This window comes from Mytilus galloprovincialis, chromosome 3, assembly GCF_965363235.1.
Source record: "Mytilus galloprovincialis chromosome 3, xbMytGall1.hap1.1, whole genome shotgun sequence".
Classification (NCBI taxonomy): domain Eukaryota; kingdom Metazoa; phylum Mollusca; class Bivalvia; order Mytilida; family Mytilidae; genus Mytilus; species Mytilus galloprovincialis.
This window is the reverse complement of record NC_134840.1, coordinates 43,270,503-43,288,429: the sequence shown is the minus strand read 5'-3', so window position 1 is coordinate 43,288,429 and position 17,927 is coordinate 43,270,503. Positions and strand designations below refer to the sequence as shown.

At 32.0% G+C, this 17,927-nt stretch overlaps 1 protein-coding gene across 3 annotated transcripts in view; it reads left to right on the top strand.

The window, feature by feature from the left end:
- The window catches only part of LOC143068009 (cohesin subunit SA-1-like), a 59,764-nt gene extending 43,455 nt beyond the window's left edge, over positions 1–16,309 (top strand). The window contains exons 30-33 of one of the 3 annotated variants that reach the window (XM_076241744.1): positions 8,736–8,834; positions 9,222–9,360; positions 12,567–12,623; positions 14,743–16,309. In XM_076241744.1, coding sequence (XP_076097859.1) covers positions 8,736–8,834; positions 9,222–9,360; positions 12,567–12,578 — 250 coding nt within the window. In that variant the 3' untranslated portion in view covers positions 12,579–12,623; positions 14,743–16,309. Of the gene's footprint in view, positions 1–8,735; positions 8,835–9,221; positions 9,361–10,495; positions 10,556–12,566; positions 12,624–14,742 lie in introns of those variants that run through there. The other 2 variants (XM_076241743.1, XM_076241742.1) reach the window with 2 other exon arrangements.
- Positions 16,310–17,927: the final 1,618 nt, after the last annotated feature.

The following is a 17,927-nucleotide window of genomic DNA, read 5'->3' as shown; positions in this document are numbered from 1 at the left end:
TGCTGTTTTTGGTTATTATCTTGATTATTATTATAGATAGAGATAAACTGTAAACAGCAAAAATGTTCAGAAAAGTAAGATCTACAAATAAGTCAACAGGACCAAAATTATCTGTTGACCTCTTTAGGAGTTATTGCCCTTTATAGTCAATTTTTAACCATTTTTCGTAAATCATAGATATCTTTTACAAAAATCTTCTCCTCTGAAACTACTGGGCCAAATTAAACCAAACTTGGCCACAATCATCATTGGGTTATCTAGTTTAAAAATTGTGTCCGGTGACCCGGCCAACCAACCAAGATGGCCGCCATGGCTAAAAATAGAACATAGGGGTAAAATGCAGTTTTTGGCTTATCACTCAAAAACCAAAGCATTTAGAGCAAATCTGACAGGGTTAAAATTGTTTATCAGGTCAAGATCTATCTGTCCTGAAATTTTGAGATTAATTGGACAACCCATTGATAGGTTGCTGCCCCTGAATTGGTAATTTTAAGGAAATTTTGCTGTTTTGGGTTATTATCTTGAATATTATTATAGATAGAGATAAACTGTAAACAGCAAAAAAGTTCAGCAAAGTAAGATCTACAAATAAGTCAACAGGACCAAAATGGTCTGTTGACCCCTTTAGGAGTTATTGCCCTTTATAGTCAATTTTTTTAATCATTTTTCGTAAATCTTAGTTATCTTTTACAAAAATCTTCTCCTCTGAAACTACTGGGCTAAATTAAACCAAACTTGTCCACAATTATCATTGGGGTATCTAGTTTAAAAATTGTGTCCGGTGACCCGGCCAACCAACCAAGATGGCCGCCATGGATAAAAATAGAACATAGGGATAAAATGCAGTTTTTGGTTTATCACTCAAAAACCAAAGCATTTAGAGCAAATCTGACAGGGTAAAATTGTTTATCAGGTCAAGATCTATCTGCCCTGAAATTTTCAGATGAATCTGACAACCGGTTGTTGGGTTGCTGCCCCTGAATTGGTAATTTTAAGGAAATTTTGCTTTTTGGTTATTATCTTGAATATTATTATAGATAGAGATAAACTGTAAACATCAATAATGTTCAGCAAAGTAAGATTTACAAATAAGTCAACATGACGGACATGGTCAATTGACCCCTAAGGAGTTATTGTCCTTTATAGTCAATTTTTAACAATTTTCATAAAATTTGTAAATTTTAACTAACATTTTCCACTGAAACTACTGGGCCAAGTTCATTATAGATAGAGATAATTGTAAGCAGCAAGAATGTTCAGTAAAGTAAGATGTACAAACACATCACCATCACCAAAACACAATTTTGTCATGAATCCATCTGCTTTCTTTGTTAAATATTCCCATAGACCAAGGTGAGCGACACAGGCTCTTTAGAGCCTCTAGTTGAGTTATTGAGTATTTTGTAAAAAAGGGGGAGGGGGTTTTTACATGTCGTGCCGTATCTCAAAAACGATTTATGATTATTGCTTAAAACTTTACACACTTCTTTGTTATATTAATCTAAAGATTTGTATACTTTTTGGTGATGACTCAAAATTTTATTATTGAGTTATTGAGTATTTTTGTCGAGCCTGCAACTTTTGTTGCAGAAAACTCGACATAGGGATAGTGATCCGGCGGCGGCTATGGCGGCGGCGGTGTTAGCTCACTTCTTAAATGCTATATATTTTAGAAGGTGGAAGACCTGGATGCTTCATATTTTGTATATAGATGCCTCATGTTACGAAGTTTCCGTCAGTCACGTCCATTGTCCTTGACCTCATTTTCATGGTTCAGTGACCACTTGAAAAAAAAGTTCAGATTTTTTGTAATGTTAAATTCTCTCTTACTGTAAGTAATAGGATAACTATATTTAGTATGTGCGTACCTTGCAAGGTCCTCATGCCCATCAGACAGTTTTCACTTGACCTCGACCTCATTTCATGGATCAGTGAACAAGGTTAAGTTTTGGTGGTCAAGTCCATATCTCAGATACTATAAGCAATAGGTCTAGTATATTTGGTGTATGGAAGGACTATAAGGTGTACATGTCCAACTGGCAGGTGTCATTTGACCTTGACCTCATTTTCATGGTTCAGTGGTTATAGTTAAGTTTTTGTGTTTTGGTCTGTTTTTCTCATACTTTATGCAATAGGTTTACTATATTTGTTGTATGGAATGATTGTAAGGTGTACATGTCTAGCGGGCAGATGTCATCTGACCTTGACCTCATTTTCATGGTTCAGTGGTTATAGTTAAGTTTTTGTGTTTTGGTCTGTTTTTCTCATACTTTATGCAATAGGTTTACTATATTTGTTGTATGGAATGTTTGTAAGGTGTACATGTCTAGCGGGCAGATGTCATCTGACCTTGACCTCATTTTCATGGTTCAGTGGTCAAAGTTAAGTTTTTGAGTTTTGGTCTTTTTATCTAATACTATATGTCATAGGTCAACTATATTTGGTGTATGGAAATATTTTATGATCTATATGTCAGTCGTGCAGGTTTTATTTGACCTTGACCTGGTTTTCACGGTTCATTACTCAGTGTTAAGTTTTTGTTTTTTGGTCTATTTTCTTAAACTGTAAGCAATAGGTCAACTATATTTGGTGTATGGAAGCATTGTTAGCTGTACATGTCTGTCTGGCATATGGTTCAACTGACCTTGACCTCGTTTTCATGGTTCATGTTAAGTTTATGTGACAGTCGTAATAAAGCTTTATATTTAGGAGTATCAACATAATATCAATGATTAGTAAAGAAGGCGAGACATTTCAGCGTGTGTACTCTTGTGTAAAAAAGGGGAGGTTTTTTTTTACATGTCGCACCGTATCTCAAAAACAATTTATGATTATTGCTTGAAACTGTACACACTTCTTTTTTATATTAATCTAAAGATCTGTATACTTTTTGGTTTGATTCAAAATTTTATTTTAGTGATATTTGTAAAAAAAAAACAGGGTGGGGGGGTTTCACATGTCCCGCCATGTCTCAAAAACAATAAATGGTTATTGCTTAAAACTTCAGAAACTATTTATGATTATTGCATAAAACTTCCACACAAGACGTCGGGCGTATCATGCGCTCATGGCGCAGCTGTTTATTAGCTCACCTGGTCCGAAGGGCCAAGTGAGCTTTTCTCATCACTTTGCGTCCGGCGTCCGTCGTAGTTAGCTTTTACAAAAATCTTCTCCTCTGAAACTACTGGGCCAAATTAAACCAAACTTGGCCACAATCATCATTGGGGTATCTAGTTAAAATAATGTGTGGCGTGACCCGACCAACCAACCAAAATGGCCGCCATGGCTAAAAATAGAACATAGGGGTAAAATGTAGTTTTTGGCTTATAACTCTGAAACCAAAGCATTTAGAGCAAATCTGACAGGGGTAAAATTGTTTATCAGGTCAAAATCTATCTGCCCTGAAATTTTCAGACGAATCAGACAACCCGTTGTTGGGTTGCTGCCCTGGAATTGGCAATTTTAAGGAAATTATACCGTTTTTGGGCTATTATCTTGAATATTATTATAGATAGAGATAAACTGTAAAAAGCAATAATGTTCAGCAAAGTAAGATTTACAAATAAGTCAACATGACCGAAATGGTCAGTTGACCCCTTTAGGAGTTATTGCCCTTTATAGTCAATTTTTAACCATTTTTCGTAAATTTTAGTAATCTATTACAAAAATCTTCTCCTCTGAAACTACTGGGCCAAATTAATCCAAACTTGGCCACAATCATCTTTGGGGTATCTAGTTTTAAAAATGTGTGGCGTGACCCAGCCAACCAACCAAGATGGCCGCCATGGTTAAAAATATAACATAGGGGTGAAATATAGATTTTGGCTTATATCTCTGAAACCAAAGCATTTAGAGCAAATCTGACATGGGGTAAAATTGTTCATCAAGTGAAAATCTATCTGCTCTCAAACTTTCAAATGAATCAGACAACCTGTTGTTAGCTTGCTGCCCTGAAATAAGTAATTTGAAGGAAATTTTGCAGATTTTGGTTATTATCTTGAATATTATTATAGAAAGAGATAAACTGTAAACAGCAATAATGTTCAGTAAAAAAAGATCTACAAATAAGTCAACATGACTAAAATTATCAGTTGACCCCTTAAGGAGTAATTGCCCTTTATAGTCAATTTTGACCAATTTTTCGTAATTTTTTTTAATCTTTTACAAAAATCTTCTCCTCTGAAACTACTGGGCCAAATTTAACCAAACTTGGCCACAATCATTATTTAGGTATCTAGTTTAAAAAATGTGTGCAGTGACCCGGCCAACCAACCAAGATGGCAGCCATGGCTAAAAATAGAACATAGGGGTGAAATGTAGATTTTTGCTTATATCTTTGAAACCAAAGCATTTAGAGCAAATCTTACATGGGGGTTAAATTGTTTATCAGGTCAAGATCTATCTGCCCTGAAATTTTCAGACAAATCGGACAACCTGTTGTTGGGTTGCTGCCCCTGAATTAGTAATTTTAAGGAAATTTTGCAGATTTTGGTTATTATCTTGAATATTATTATAGATAGAGATCGACTGTACACAGCAATAATGTTCAGCAAAATAAGATCTACAAATAAGTCAACATGACCAAAATTGTCAATTGACCCCTCAAGGAGTTATTGCCCTTTATAGTCAATTGTTAACAATTTTCATAAATTTTTGTTAATTTTTGTAAATTTTTATGCCCCACCTACGATAGTAGGGGGGCATTATGTTTTCTGGTCTGTGCCTCCGTTCGTCCGTCCGTGCGTCCGTCCGTTCGCTTCAGGTTAAAGTTTTTGGTGAAGGTAGTTTTTGAAGAAGTTGAAGTCCAATCAACTTGAAACTTAGTACACATGTTCCCCATGATATGATCTTTGTAATTTTAATGCCAAATTATAGTTTTGACCCCAATTTCATGGTCCACTGAACATAGAAAATGATAGTGCGAAGTTCAGGTTAAAGTTTTTGGTCAAGGTAGTTTTTGATGAAGTTAAAGTTACATCAACTTGAAACTTAGTACACATGTTCCTTATGATATGATCTTTCTAATTATAATTCCAAATTATAATTTTGACCCCAATTTCACGGTCAACTGAACATAGAAAATGATAGTGCGAGTGGGGCATCCGTGTACTATGGACACATTCTTGTTAGGAAATATTTTCCACTGTAATTACTGGGCCAAGTTCATTATAGATAGAGATAATTGTAGCAACAAGAATGTTCAGTAAAGAAAAATCTACAAACACATTACCATCAACAAATCACCATTTTGTCATGAATTTATCTGTGTCCATTGTTAATATGCACATAGACCAAGGTGAGCAACACAGGCTATTGGTTATTATCTTGAATATTATTATAGATAGAGATTAACTGTAAACAGCAATAATGTTCAGCAAAGTAAGATCTACAAAGAAGTCAACATGACCGAAATGGTCAATTGACCCCTTCAGGAATTATTGCCTTTTATAGTCATTTTTTACCAATTTTTCGTAAATTTTTGTAATCTTTTACAAAAATCTTCTCCACTGAAACTATTTGGTCGAATTTAACCAAACCTAGCCATAATCATTATTAGGGTATCTTGTTTAAAAAATGTGTGCGTTGACCCAGCCAACCAACCAAGATGGCCGCCATTGCTAAAAATAGAACATAGGGGTAAAATGTAGATTTTGGCTTATAACTCTGAAACCAAAGCATTTAGAGCAAATCTGAAATGGGGTTTAACAATTATGAAGTCAATATCTATCTGCCCTAAAATTGTCAGATGAATTGGACAACTAGTTGTTGGGTTGCTGCTCCCCAATTGGTAATTTTTAAAGAAATTTTGCTGTTTTTGGTCATTATCTTGAATACTATTATAGATAGAGATAAACTGTAAACAGCAATAATGTTTAGCAAAGTAAGATCTACAAATAAGTCAATATGACCAAAATGGTCAGTTGACCTCTTAAGGAGTTATTGCCCTTTATAGTCATTTTTTACCAATTTTTCTTAAATTTTTGTTATTTTTTACAAAAATCTTCTCCTGAAACTATTTGGTCAAATATAACTTAACTTGGCCACAATCATTATTAGGGTATCTTGTTGAAAAAATGTGTGCAGTGACCCGGCCAACCAACCAAGATGGCCTCCATGGCTAAAAATAGAACATAGGGGGTAAAATGTAGATTTTGGCTTATAACTCTGAAACCAAAGCAGGTAAAATTGTTTATCAGGTCAATATCTATCTGCCCTGAAATTTTCAGATGAATTGAACAACTGGTTGTTGGGTTGCTGCCCTCCAATTGGTAATTTTCAAAGAAATTTTGCTGTTTTTGGTCATTATCTTGAATACTATTATAGATAGAGATAAACTGTAAACAGCAATAATGTTCAGCAAAGTAAGATTTAAAAATAAGTCAACATTACCAAAATGGTCAGTTGACCCCTTAAGGAGTTATTGCCCATTATAGTCAATTTTTTAACAATTTTCACTAATTTGGTAAATTTTTGTAAATTTTTACAAAATATTTTCCTCTGTATCTAAAGGGCTAAGTTTATTATAGATAGAGAAAATTGTAAGTGCCAAGAATGTTCAGTAAAGTAAGATCTACAAACACGTCACCATCAGCAAAACACAATTTTGTCATGAATCCATCTGTGTCCTTTGTTTAATATGCACATAGACCAATGTGAGCGACACAGGCTCGTTTGTGTTTACGTCTCTATTTCAGTTACTATAGCAATAGGTCAAAAATATTTGGTTGATGGAATAATTGTCAAATTTACATTTTAGACTGGCAGGATTCATCTGACCATGACCTAATTTTCAAATGTTTTTTTTTCTGGTTAGGATAATTTCTTAAATTTTATAAGTAGTGGGTCAATTATATTTGGTATATGTAATGTTTTTAAAGTGAACATCACAGTCCAGTATGGCCTTGATGGTTTTTTTCATGGTTCACTGGTCAATGTTGTTTACATGGTAATGTCGTATCTAAAATTACTTGAAGCAATATATCAACTTTATTAGGTGTATGACATTATTGTATGGTGTACATATATTATAAGAAGATATGGTATATTACCAATGATGTAGAAGTAATCACCTATATGTCACCTTACAGTCATCAGCAATGAGCAAAATCCATACAGCATGTCAATCTGACCTTAACCTCATTTCATAGATAATGATTATCTGAAGTTTATGTGATGCTTTTTGTAAAACTTTAATCTTTAAGTCTTTCAATATGATTTAATTATGGTCAGATGATGATTTTTTCTAGCATGTTGTTCTTGTGGGCATATCAAAATATTTGAAGTTGGGCAGGAAAGTAATTAAATGAATGCTGTACAAGGCAATAAAAAACGCAAAAATAGGCAAATAAGTTGGATGCATAATAAAAACACAGAATGAAAGAGAAAAATTTGAAATTATACATATGAGAATTTATCTAGAGATTTAATATGCCATAGCTATAAAATGAGAATTTATCTAGAGATTTAATATGCCATAGCTATAAAATATAAGAGAAAATATTTTATTGTTTATTCTTCAAAATTCCAAGTTTCTTTAATGCGTTTCAAAAACTATTGAAGGGCAAGTAGAAATATACCAATGTAATCTACACAGGAGCAGAGTTCAAGGATACTTTGGTAAATGTACAGATAACACAATAGTTCTTAGATAAACAAATTATATTAACATGTGACGGTCTAATCTCACATAACAGAACTCAGAAGAAGTATTTTATATAATTGTTTGTTTGAGGGGATTTAACTCGGCTGTATTCTTATTCATTTGTGTGGAGTTTACATCAATGAAATAGCAACCCCACAACACAAAAAGCTAATGTCATCTAGAGGTCAACACAATGTTAAAGAAAGATAATAAACTAGAGATATAAGGGGAATTATTTGACAAGGCCCACAACTATATCACTTACTTATAGATCAAGTACACCTTTACATTATCTTGTTAACTATATCACTTACTTATAGATCAAGTACACCTTTACATTATCTTGTTATATCACTTACTTATAGATCAAGTACACCGTTACATTATCTTGTTAACTATATCACTTACTTATAGATCAAGTACACCTTTACATTATCTTGTTAACTATATCACTTACTTATAGATCAAGTACACCTTTACATTATCTTGTTAACTATATCACTTACTTATAGATCAAGTACACCTTTACATTATCTTGTTAACTATATCACTTACTTATAGATCAAGTACACCTTTACATTATCTTGTTAACTATATCACTTACTTATAGATCAAGTACACCTTTACATTATCTTGTTAACTATATCACTTACTTATAGATCAAGTACACCTTTACATTATCTTGTTAACTATATCACTTACTTATAGATCAAGTACACCTTTACATTATCTTGTTAACTATATCACTTACTTATAGATCAAGTACACCTTTTCATCATCTTGTTAACTATATCACTTACTTATAGATCAAGTACACCTTTTCATCATCTTGTTAACTATATCACTTACTTATAGATCAAGTACACCTTTACATTATCTTGTTTATCTTGTCCTACAAATTCAAAGTAGAAAAGAAGTAGCTTTAAAATCAATAATTGAAAGAAACCCTCATAAATAGTCTTAAAATATTATACTATATTAAAGATTTCATTGTCTTTTAGTTTAAAAATACAATATTTTTACAACTGGTTTTAAAATGATAGGTGAAAATAAGTTTATAAAACATGAATATTTTATTATTTTTTCTGTAAAGTGGAAGTGTTCAACAGATGACACAGATGCCCTGGTTAAATGCACAGAAGAGAGAACATCTAGAAGCCACATACCAAAGAATGAAACAGGCAGCTAATATGTATGTATAGTTGAGGACAGAAAGAACCTTAAAGTATTGAGTTTGGAAGATAAGCTAGACATGATTTATAAAGGCCAGTGCTTTTTAATTTGGTTCTTAATTGGATTTTAATGAGAAAATATTTTGGTGGTTTGAGGAGAAAAAAACACCTTATAATGCACAAATGTCTTATTGCTTTCCTGTGTATTTAAAAAAAAATATATAACCTTGATGAAAAAAGCATATGATAAACCCATTTGGACTCTAGGTATTATGTTTCAATATTGCTGTAATTGGTTTTTTTTAAATAACCATTATTTCATACCTTCCACTAAATTTGTGTAAATAAACAAAAGTATAAAAAACCATATATCAAAATTATGTAAAATGAATACATGTTTATTTTAGACCCCCATTGGAGAGTGAGGGTAGTGAGGAGAGAAGTATTGGAGAGTTTGAAAGTCCTCCACAACTACTACAACAACAATATCAGCAGTATCAACAAGGATATTACGATAACAGTTCACAGAACATTGAAGATGGATCAGTAAGTATTGTCTACAGCAATGGGAGGAAGTATGTCATGTCACTGTAGTGTCTTAGACTTCAAATATTATATCTTTTTATGTAACTTATGAATAAACTCTAAGGCTACCTTGGGTATAGGACTTTATCTATTGGTTAGACCACACTGAGAACTCTTAAGTCTTCCTTGGGTATAGGACTTCATCTATTGGTTAGACCACACTGCGAACTCTAAGTCTTCCTTGGGTATAGGACTTTATCTATTGGTTAGACCACACTAATTTTCAGAAGGGAGACACTCAATCCTACACTCCCTTGTCATTTGTGTCAACATTAAGGTTTAAATTTTTTCATACATCAAAAACTTATCAAACCTGTATGGAATGTTATGAATCTTAGACAGAGGCTTCTTCAAGATCAAGAAATAGCTTCTAAAGAAAAATGATACAATAATTAAAAAAGGCATTTTTGATTTTACTGACAAATGGCTGCAAACATAACACTTTACTCTGAAAACAGCAATAGCAGGTGAGACACCGAGCATTAAGTGTTACACTTGTCCTTCCTTCTTGTCAAGTCATTTGTGTTCGTCCCGAAAATTGGTTTCCATTCTCTAACTTAAGTTTGCCTCAACCAAATGTTATAAAACTTATTCACTCTTCTAATAACATCAAAACACAGATCAAGTTCAAAATTTGGTTTTACTGTTCTTGAGTTATGCCTCTTTAGAAAGTGAAAAATTGCTAAATCTGTCGTTTCCATTCTCTGACTTTAGTTTGCCTTAACCAAATGTTATAAAACTTCTACACAACTTTTAATTGCAAAATGATATTTACTACATGAATCCTGCATCAGTAGTTGACTAATACATATTTACAAGCATGGGCATCTGTGGCCCACAGAATTGTGTTACATAAGGATGTGCAGCTGTATCCCTGCTCCTCTTATTCATATTATACACAGAATTTAACAATCCTTCCATGGAAGACAGAGACATTATACATTTGTAACTATGTATGTCTGGTGCTGTGGAAGCATAAGTAATTTGAAATAATTTTGAACCAAAAAAACAATAAGTAATTATTCAGATTTACCGGTTTTTTTTATATGTACATTGATTCAACGGATGCATAAAAAGTTTTTCTTTTGTTTGACAGCAGCATCCTCAAACTCCACAGGTACCTGCTGCTGCACAGGTATAGTGCTGTTTTGTATGGAATGGTCATCATTGTCTTTATGTCTATCTTTGTTCGTCTTTAGACTGTATAAGCTGTCAACTCATCTCATTCTCACACAATACTTTGATATTTTCTAATATCCCAGTTTAAATTCATTTCAAGTATTCCTGCTCATGAGTTAATGTCTCCCTCTATTAAGAAATGTCACTAGCCCAATTTCTGCTTACCATCCAGCATTTAGCCAGGATTTCAAGGCTACAAAAAAGATCAAGTCTGTCATTTGAAGTCAAAACTCTCTATTACAGTAGAAAGGTCAAATACAATGACAAATCTTTTATAATCAGAATCCTTAAAGTCATAATAAATGAATGACCGGTGAAAAAATAATGTTATTCCAATTCTTGAACCAATGGATACAAACATCATAAACTTAGTCTTCTGAGCACGATTTTATCATTTTTTTCGCATAAATTTCGTAAAATGGTCAATTTTTTTCAATCGGTCAGTGTTGTTGTGAAAATATGGTAGGCAATTAAATTTCGTGTTTTGAAGCCGAGGTTTAACAATTGTCACCTGTTTGTCAACAATCAACAAAAAAGTATGGATATTGAGCATGTGTTTAACAAGTACAATCAGATAATCGTTTATTTTAAGGACATCCATGTGTATTGCGATCATCAGATTTTTACGAGATGGGTCACACTGATGTCACTTTGCATAATGGAAAATATGTTGGGGGAATTGCTTCTTGGAAGGAAGCAATCAAAATAAAGTAAACTTCGTCTAAATATGAACAAATTAAAGAATTTTCTTCAGAAAAAAGTATATATACATAAGTTTTATAATGAAAACTATCTGTTGAGTTATAAAAAAACATATGCATTATTTTTTATAATTTGAGGTTTCTTATGACTTTAAACAACATCTAAATAAATATAACATATTCAAATTTGAAAGAATGTTTGTTTTTTTAATCACCTAAGATCCCTCACTATTTGCTGTCAAAGAGCACTGAGAATTATATTTAGAAATGTTTCATGGCAGGTTTAAATTGCTTTAAATCGGTTGGTTGCATTTTTAGTCAGAGCAAGATCACTTTTTGAAAAGTTTGTACCTAAGTATACCTATCTATGAATGCAGAACATTGCATGTTCATATTGCGTTGATATGACAATGAACTTTTGAGTTTTTGATGATGCTTAATTGGTATATTCATGTAGATTTGCATGTTTGTATTTGTAATTTTCTCATATATTAAAACCTGCATGTGATGATGATTGTAATTATAGTGTGTCTGTAATTGCATAGACAACAAGTCATTAAAGGATACATCTATTGGATTTTACTTGATTTATCTGATTGTTATACAACTTATGAAGAATATATGGTATGCCCTTGTCTACAATCCTTACAAAATGTTTTCACTTTCTTTTGAAAGTTCTATAAAGATTATCTGCCTTTCTATAATGATGATTTTCAAATAAGTTGTTCTAGAGTTATTGGACTTGAATTGCAAAAATTAGGCAAATGTTTTAATGTGTCTCATGATAACTTAAGTAAACATTTCATTAATCTAATTTATCTACATAGACTGTCCAATCTCAATAATTAGCAGCATATCATTCCCTCCTGGCACAGCATTTTTATTATTGAATTGTGCATTTAATGTCATCTCCACGTAGCTTCTCTCACCCTTTGTTGAAGACCTATCATTCATCAAATGATTCTGGCTTTTATTGCTAAAAACAAAGAACATGGGTAAAATAAAAAATGAAACCCTGGACAAAACGATATCAAACTTTGAAGGGAATGATAAATTTGTATTACCTTAAAGGTTGTGATAAATATTAATGACAAAAGAGAATTTGATATTAAAAGATAATAAATAATACATTGATGATCTTTTTGTAATAATTATGGTCGATGACACAATTTGTTAAACAGTGGCTATCTATTACTAAAACTAGAAAGTTTTACAAAAAAGTGAAAAACCTAGGAAAAATCTTGTGGAGCATTTGATTATATGTTATATTTATAATCCTATTTGAAGATTGATGGTTGATGACTCCATCCACCTTCAAACATGACCTTGAAAAATTGAAATAAGGTGAGTGGATGTATCATACACTCATAGTGAAACTGATCTATTTATTATAATCCAAGTATCCCGTTTCAAATAATAAGAAAATAGAGTATATGTTACACTGGTGAAAGTCCTGAAACCCTAAGGTCATCTACGTGTATTACTTATTAAATCAGTGCTGTTTAACCTTGACCAATTGTTTAACCCCAATCCAAAATTATGCAGTAGCCTGGTAAAATACATCATGATGCATAGATAAATTCAATACAAATATACTGGTTTAAAAATGTACAAGTCTTGAGTACACAAAACAAAAGGTGTTGTTTCAAAGCTCATAATTTTTCTGGATTTATCTTCATCTGAGATATTTAAAGTAAAAAGATTAGAGGCCTATGGCTGACCGATGGAGAGATATATATATCTTCAAAGGTTATTATAGGATTAAACACATTTTTTCTAGAGGTTATTGATGTGTAAACTGGGGCGATTAACTCACAAACTGAATATGGACTTTTATGTAAAGTTTGTGAGTAAGAGCCCCGGTTTATACATCAATAACCTCTAGAAAAAATGTGTTTAATCCTTATAATTCTAAAGACAAATATTCTCGATATTTATTAATATTTTTGTGTAAAAGGCTACTGTAATCACCATCACATGCCTCACAACTGACAGGTCGTAACTAAGGAGTTGGTCGCCATATTGACTTTCTAAAATCCATAATGTTCGATAAATGCAACGAAATCTAAAATAAAATAGTACCTACCTCCAAAACTTCATTTTAATGAGATATTATCCGAATTTGAAGCGTACACGTAACGAAATAAACATTCCCTTGAAAGATTTCATTCATATATGACGTCGTTTTTTGCCATGACGTAAATTCGCCAAATCCTTCATGAAGTTTCGCGAAATTTTATTTTGATTTTATTTTTATACATTTTGGAAGCTTTAGTGCATTTATTTTAGTTATGTTTTGTTATATATGCATTAGCATAGAAACAACTGTTATGCATTTATTTTTTAAAATCTCAATTTGCCGAAAATCCCAGTATCCCTGAAAAATGTGTATCGCGCATGAATAGATTACGGAAGTAGTTTCAGAAACATGGTTTATCGAAGTGTAAACTAAGAGAAAAATCCTAATTGACCAATCCACTTCAAGTATTTATAGATATGCAAATCATATAAGAATTATAAAGAAATAGCCAAAAACTACACATCATTAGAAATGCAAAATAAATGTTAAGTATAACATGATATGCTTTGTTTTTGACTTGTTTACTTGGAATAGTTCTAGAAGGCATAAAGAATATCTGTCCTTGCTTGCAAATCTTATTGATTGAATATTGGTTTTTAATGTCATTTTAAACACACTTGGCTATATTAATGGAGGAAGCTGAGAACAACCACTTTGGCAAGAACTGGATATCCTAGTTAATTTTAAAGATCTATCTGTCCACACCTATACATTTAAACAAGAAGACCTCATTTTGTGTGTCGCTTCTCTTCCTTCCACAATAGCTTCTGTGTTCTATAGGTACAATACATAGTCGCATTTGATTTTTAGATCGTCATAACCACTACTATTATACCTTGAGGCCTCGGTTTTTAACTTGCACATGATCTTCACAGTACACGGACGGGGACAGGACAATCAATTTCGCATTTATCTGGATGTATATTATGATTAATATACTACTATAATATATTATAGAGACTATAGCAGTGCATGCATGATAGCCATGGAGAAGAAAAATTAGAATCAATAGTTAATAGCAAATACGCTTTATTTATAAAATATGTATGTTCATAGTATACAGAAACACAAAAATAATGGAATATAACAGAAAACAAAATAATAACGAGCTTTGAAAAATAGAGAGAGGGCTTAAACATATTGTCCTGTTTCAATGTACCTACAGGACTTTTTATATCATTTCTGAAATTCTCCAGACATAAAATCTTTTACAAAAATTCATCCTAAAACAGTTTACATTCTTTCAACCAAGCATTTAAGCCATGCGATTTTGCGGGTGTGTTCTAGTAGGTGTTTAATGTAGCTACAGATGATGTGAAATATTATCTTCAAAGTTTTGCTTACAAGTTTGTATTATTCTATGTATATTTTTTTTATTTGCAGTCTGACATGAGCCATCCTGGATTTTAAAGACAAGTTTTACCAATGTCAAGATTATGTGTCAAGTTCTGATATTAAAGACATTGGGTTTTTATATATTGACATGAAGTTCAATGTATTTATTTATTGATCATGTTTATTGTTGTTTGTATTACTGGGGTATATATGTTAAAATTAAGTATTAATACAAAAATGTAAGACCTAATATATTTCTTGCAAACCAAACTTAGTATTCTTATTTCGAATTTTTACTGAATTGAATGTTTTTAAAGTAATTTTGCCCCTTGAAAATGACAATTTCTCTCGATAAATTCTTCTTTAAGATTTTGTAGGATATTTGTTTTTCCTACAATATACATAAATTTTCAATTTATTTGAAGTGGCTTTGGAATTATCTGTTTTAAAATGAAATTTATTGACTTATATCTGCCATAGCTAAGAACAGTGAGGGATTTTATTTACACACATTGTTTGTTTGGTATAAAAACAGTTTTTTTTCTATTGTATTCTCCTCTTCACATAATTTTCTTTCAATTTTCAATTACTTAACTTAAATAATCATGAACAACTATTTGTTAGATAATAAACTTGCTCAAATGAACTCTATATTCTGGTGAAAATGATGCCATGGGAAATAAGAAAAACTGAATTAAATGTCATATAATCAAAACACAAATTGGACACAAAAGAATTGTTTCCACAAAAATAGACCAATCATGTTTAATTATATTAGTAAAGAGTTTGGAATCCCGCTTTCAAACAAGAAAACCAAGTAACAAAAGACAAGCATTTTAATCAGTTTGGCATCATATAAACTATTTTGATTGACACAAAAACTATTTTAAACGACATTTGATATGAATAAAATGTTCTTCACACAGTGTTGCCACTAGCACTAATATTGAAAAAATATGGGGGAAAACATTTATTAAAAAATTTCCGAAAAATTTAATAAAATGGCAGAAATACTACGAAGTATTGGTCACATATGTATGATACTCTTGGAAAAAATATGATTGATCAGCAAAACCACCATAAAACATAGCTGCAACCATTGCTTAAAAAAGAAAAATTTCTGAAAAAAAATTATGAGAAGAATTAATTGTTACCAAAGTTAAATTAAATGAAACATTTGCCATAAAAAATTGAAAAATCATGTGAAGGCCAAAATTTAAAAAAATTGATAATATTTAGTGATCCTCTTTTAGAATTGTTCTTATTTATCTACCCATCTTAATAAACATTTAAATAGACATTGCTGTTTTTAAAAATTGAAAAATGGAGATTAAACTTGTACTAGCCAGTTTCTATTAAATGTTGTTTGAGTGATAGGACATGGATTTATTCTCTCTCAGTACACCACGACTATTCTTGAAATAATTTTCATTTTTGAATCAAGTGTGTGAAAAATTGTCTTTGGAATTAAGATAGTTTCTCTAACTAGTACTTGTATAATATTTTGTAAGATATATTGCATATTAAATTATCATCTCTTTTCAAATTCATTACAGAATCATATAAATGTTGTTATCATATATGTTTTGATTTTTATTAAAAACTTAAATGTTCATTAATGTTTTATTTTGTTATCAACCTAATAACAAGAAAAAAAGGATTACCATACTACATATAAAATTGCTTTATAACAAGTTAAAGTGGTAAACAACAGCCACTTAAACATGTAAAAGCTTCACCATCCAGACTACTTAGTGTACATTCTTCCATTTTCATTTCCTACTTATGACCCATTAGGGGTCCTTGGTGTTAGAGTGGTCTTTATGGTTCATGTACAGCAATCACTTACCTGTCACCACTTTGGCTGTGATTTCTAAACCAGCTCATGGCAGGTACTTGTTGTTCAGGTTGGTACCTCTCTGTGGGGACTCTGGCTTCATCCACCAATAAAGACTGGCTGCCACAATATAACCAATGATACTATATATGTTTCACACTGTTACATAACTGGTATATAATTATATCCAATACAAAGTATATTTTCCCCCCAACATAATTACTGATGTCTTTAAGAAAGCATCTTCTGTCTTTATGTTTTTTTCTTCAAATTTAGATGATGACCAACCAATCAAACTTTTGGACGAGTTGAATAATCAAAAATAGTAAAATGGGGAGTAGGATATGTATGTAAAAGTATCCAATATTGGTTATGTGGGGCTTTCATTTTTAGTGATCATATTATATGTAATCCTTTCTTAGTCTATCCGTCTTACCTTATGTCTGTTAAAAGCAAATATATTCCATATGATAGCTGATGCCTTCCTTGCTTGAATTCAATGAAACTAAAAGGTCACTGTTACTAAGAACGGGGGGAAAAAATGAAAATTTGTTTCTGTAGGGTAATTTTTTTGGGGAGGTCTATTGATTTGGTGTCAAGTAGTCAAAAGGTAAATGTCACCGTTTAGAATTGAGGATGGCATCGACCTATTCATTAGAAAACTTGAATGTTGCCCAAGACAATCAACTGAGTGTTGAACCCTTACTGAAAAAATCAGCCTCCTGCAAGCATTTGCTGCAAGTCTGCTGCGAACTTGCTGCAGACTTGCTGCAAACTTGCAGCGAACACAGAGTACGTGTTTGCTTCAAATACGCTGCAGGTCTGCTGCAAACAATTTACCATGCAAATGAGTGTTTGCTGCAGACCTGCTGCAAACATTTATATGCAAATGAATGTTTGCCGCAGACCTGATGATAATGCGGATGGGGCAGCCGTGTACTTATGACACATTATTGTTAGACTACTAAAACTATGTGCAAGTGAAACACCACAAAATATTATAGCATTAATAAGTTTCTAAAGTTAATGGTCTCTAAGTAGAGCCATAGGAAGCACTATCTTCTATTGGAGGCGGTATTTCCGAGTCGAATCCATAGAGCAAAGTGACAACGGATAAAGGGATTAAAATATATCTTAAACAATCAAGTTGATATCGAACCCACAAATTCTACTTGTTTAACAACAACAGTGACAATATCAGCAACTCGGTTAAGTCAAAAATATATATTCATAAGAACATTTTTGTTGCTTATAAATGATTGGAAAATATGCTCCTTCCTTATAACATAAAATTGTTCGTCTTCGATAATAAGGACTTATTTTAGCTGAGATAAAGATAAGTAAAAATATGTCGTTTTATGTGTTTCAGCTTTTGATTTTGCCATTTGATAAGGGA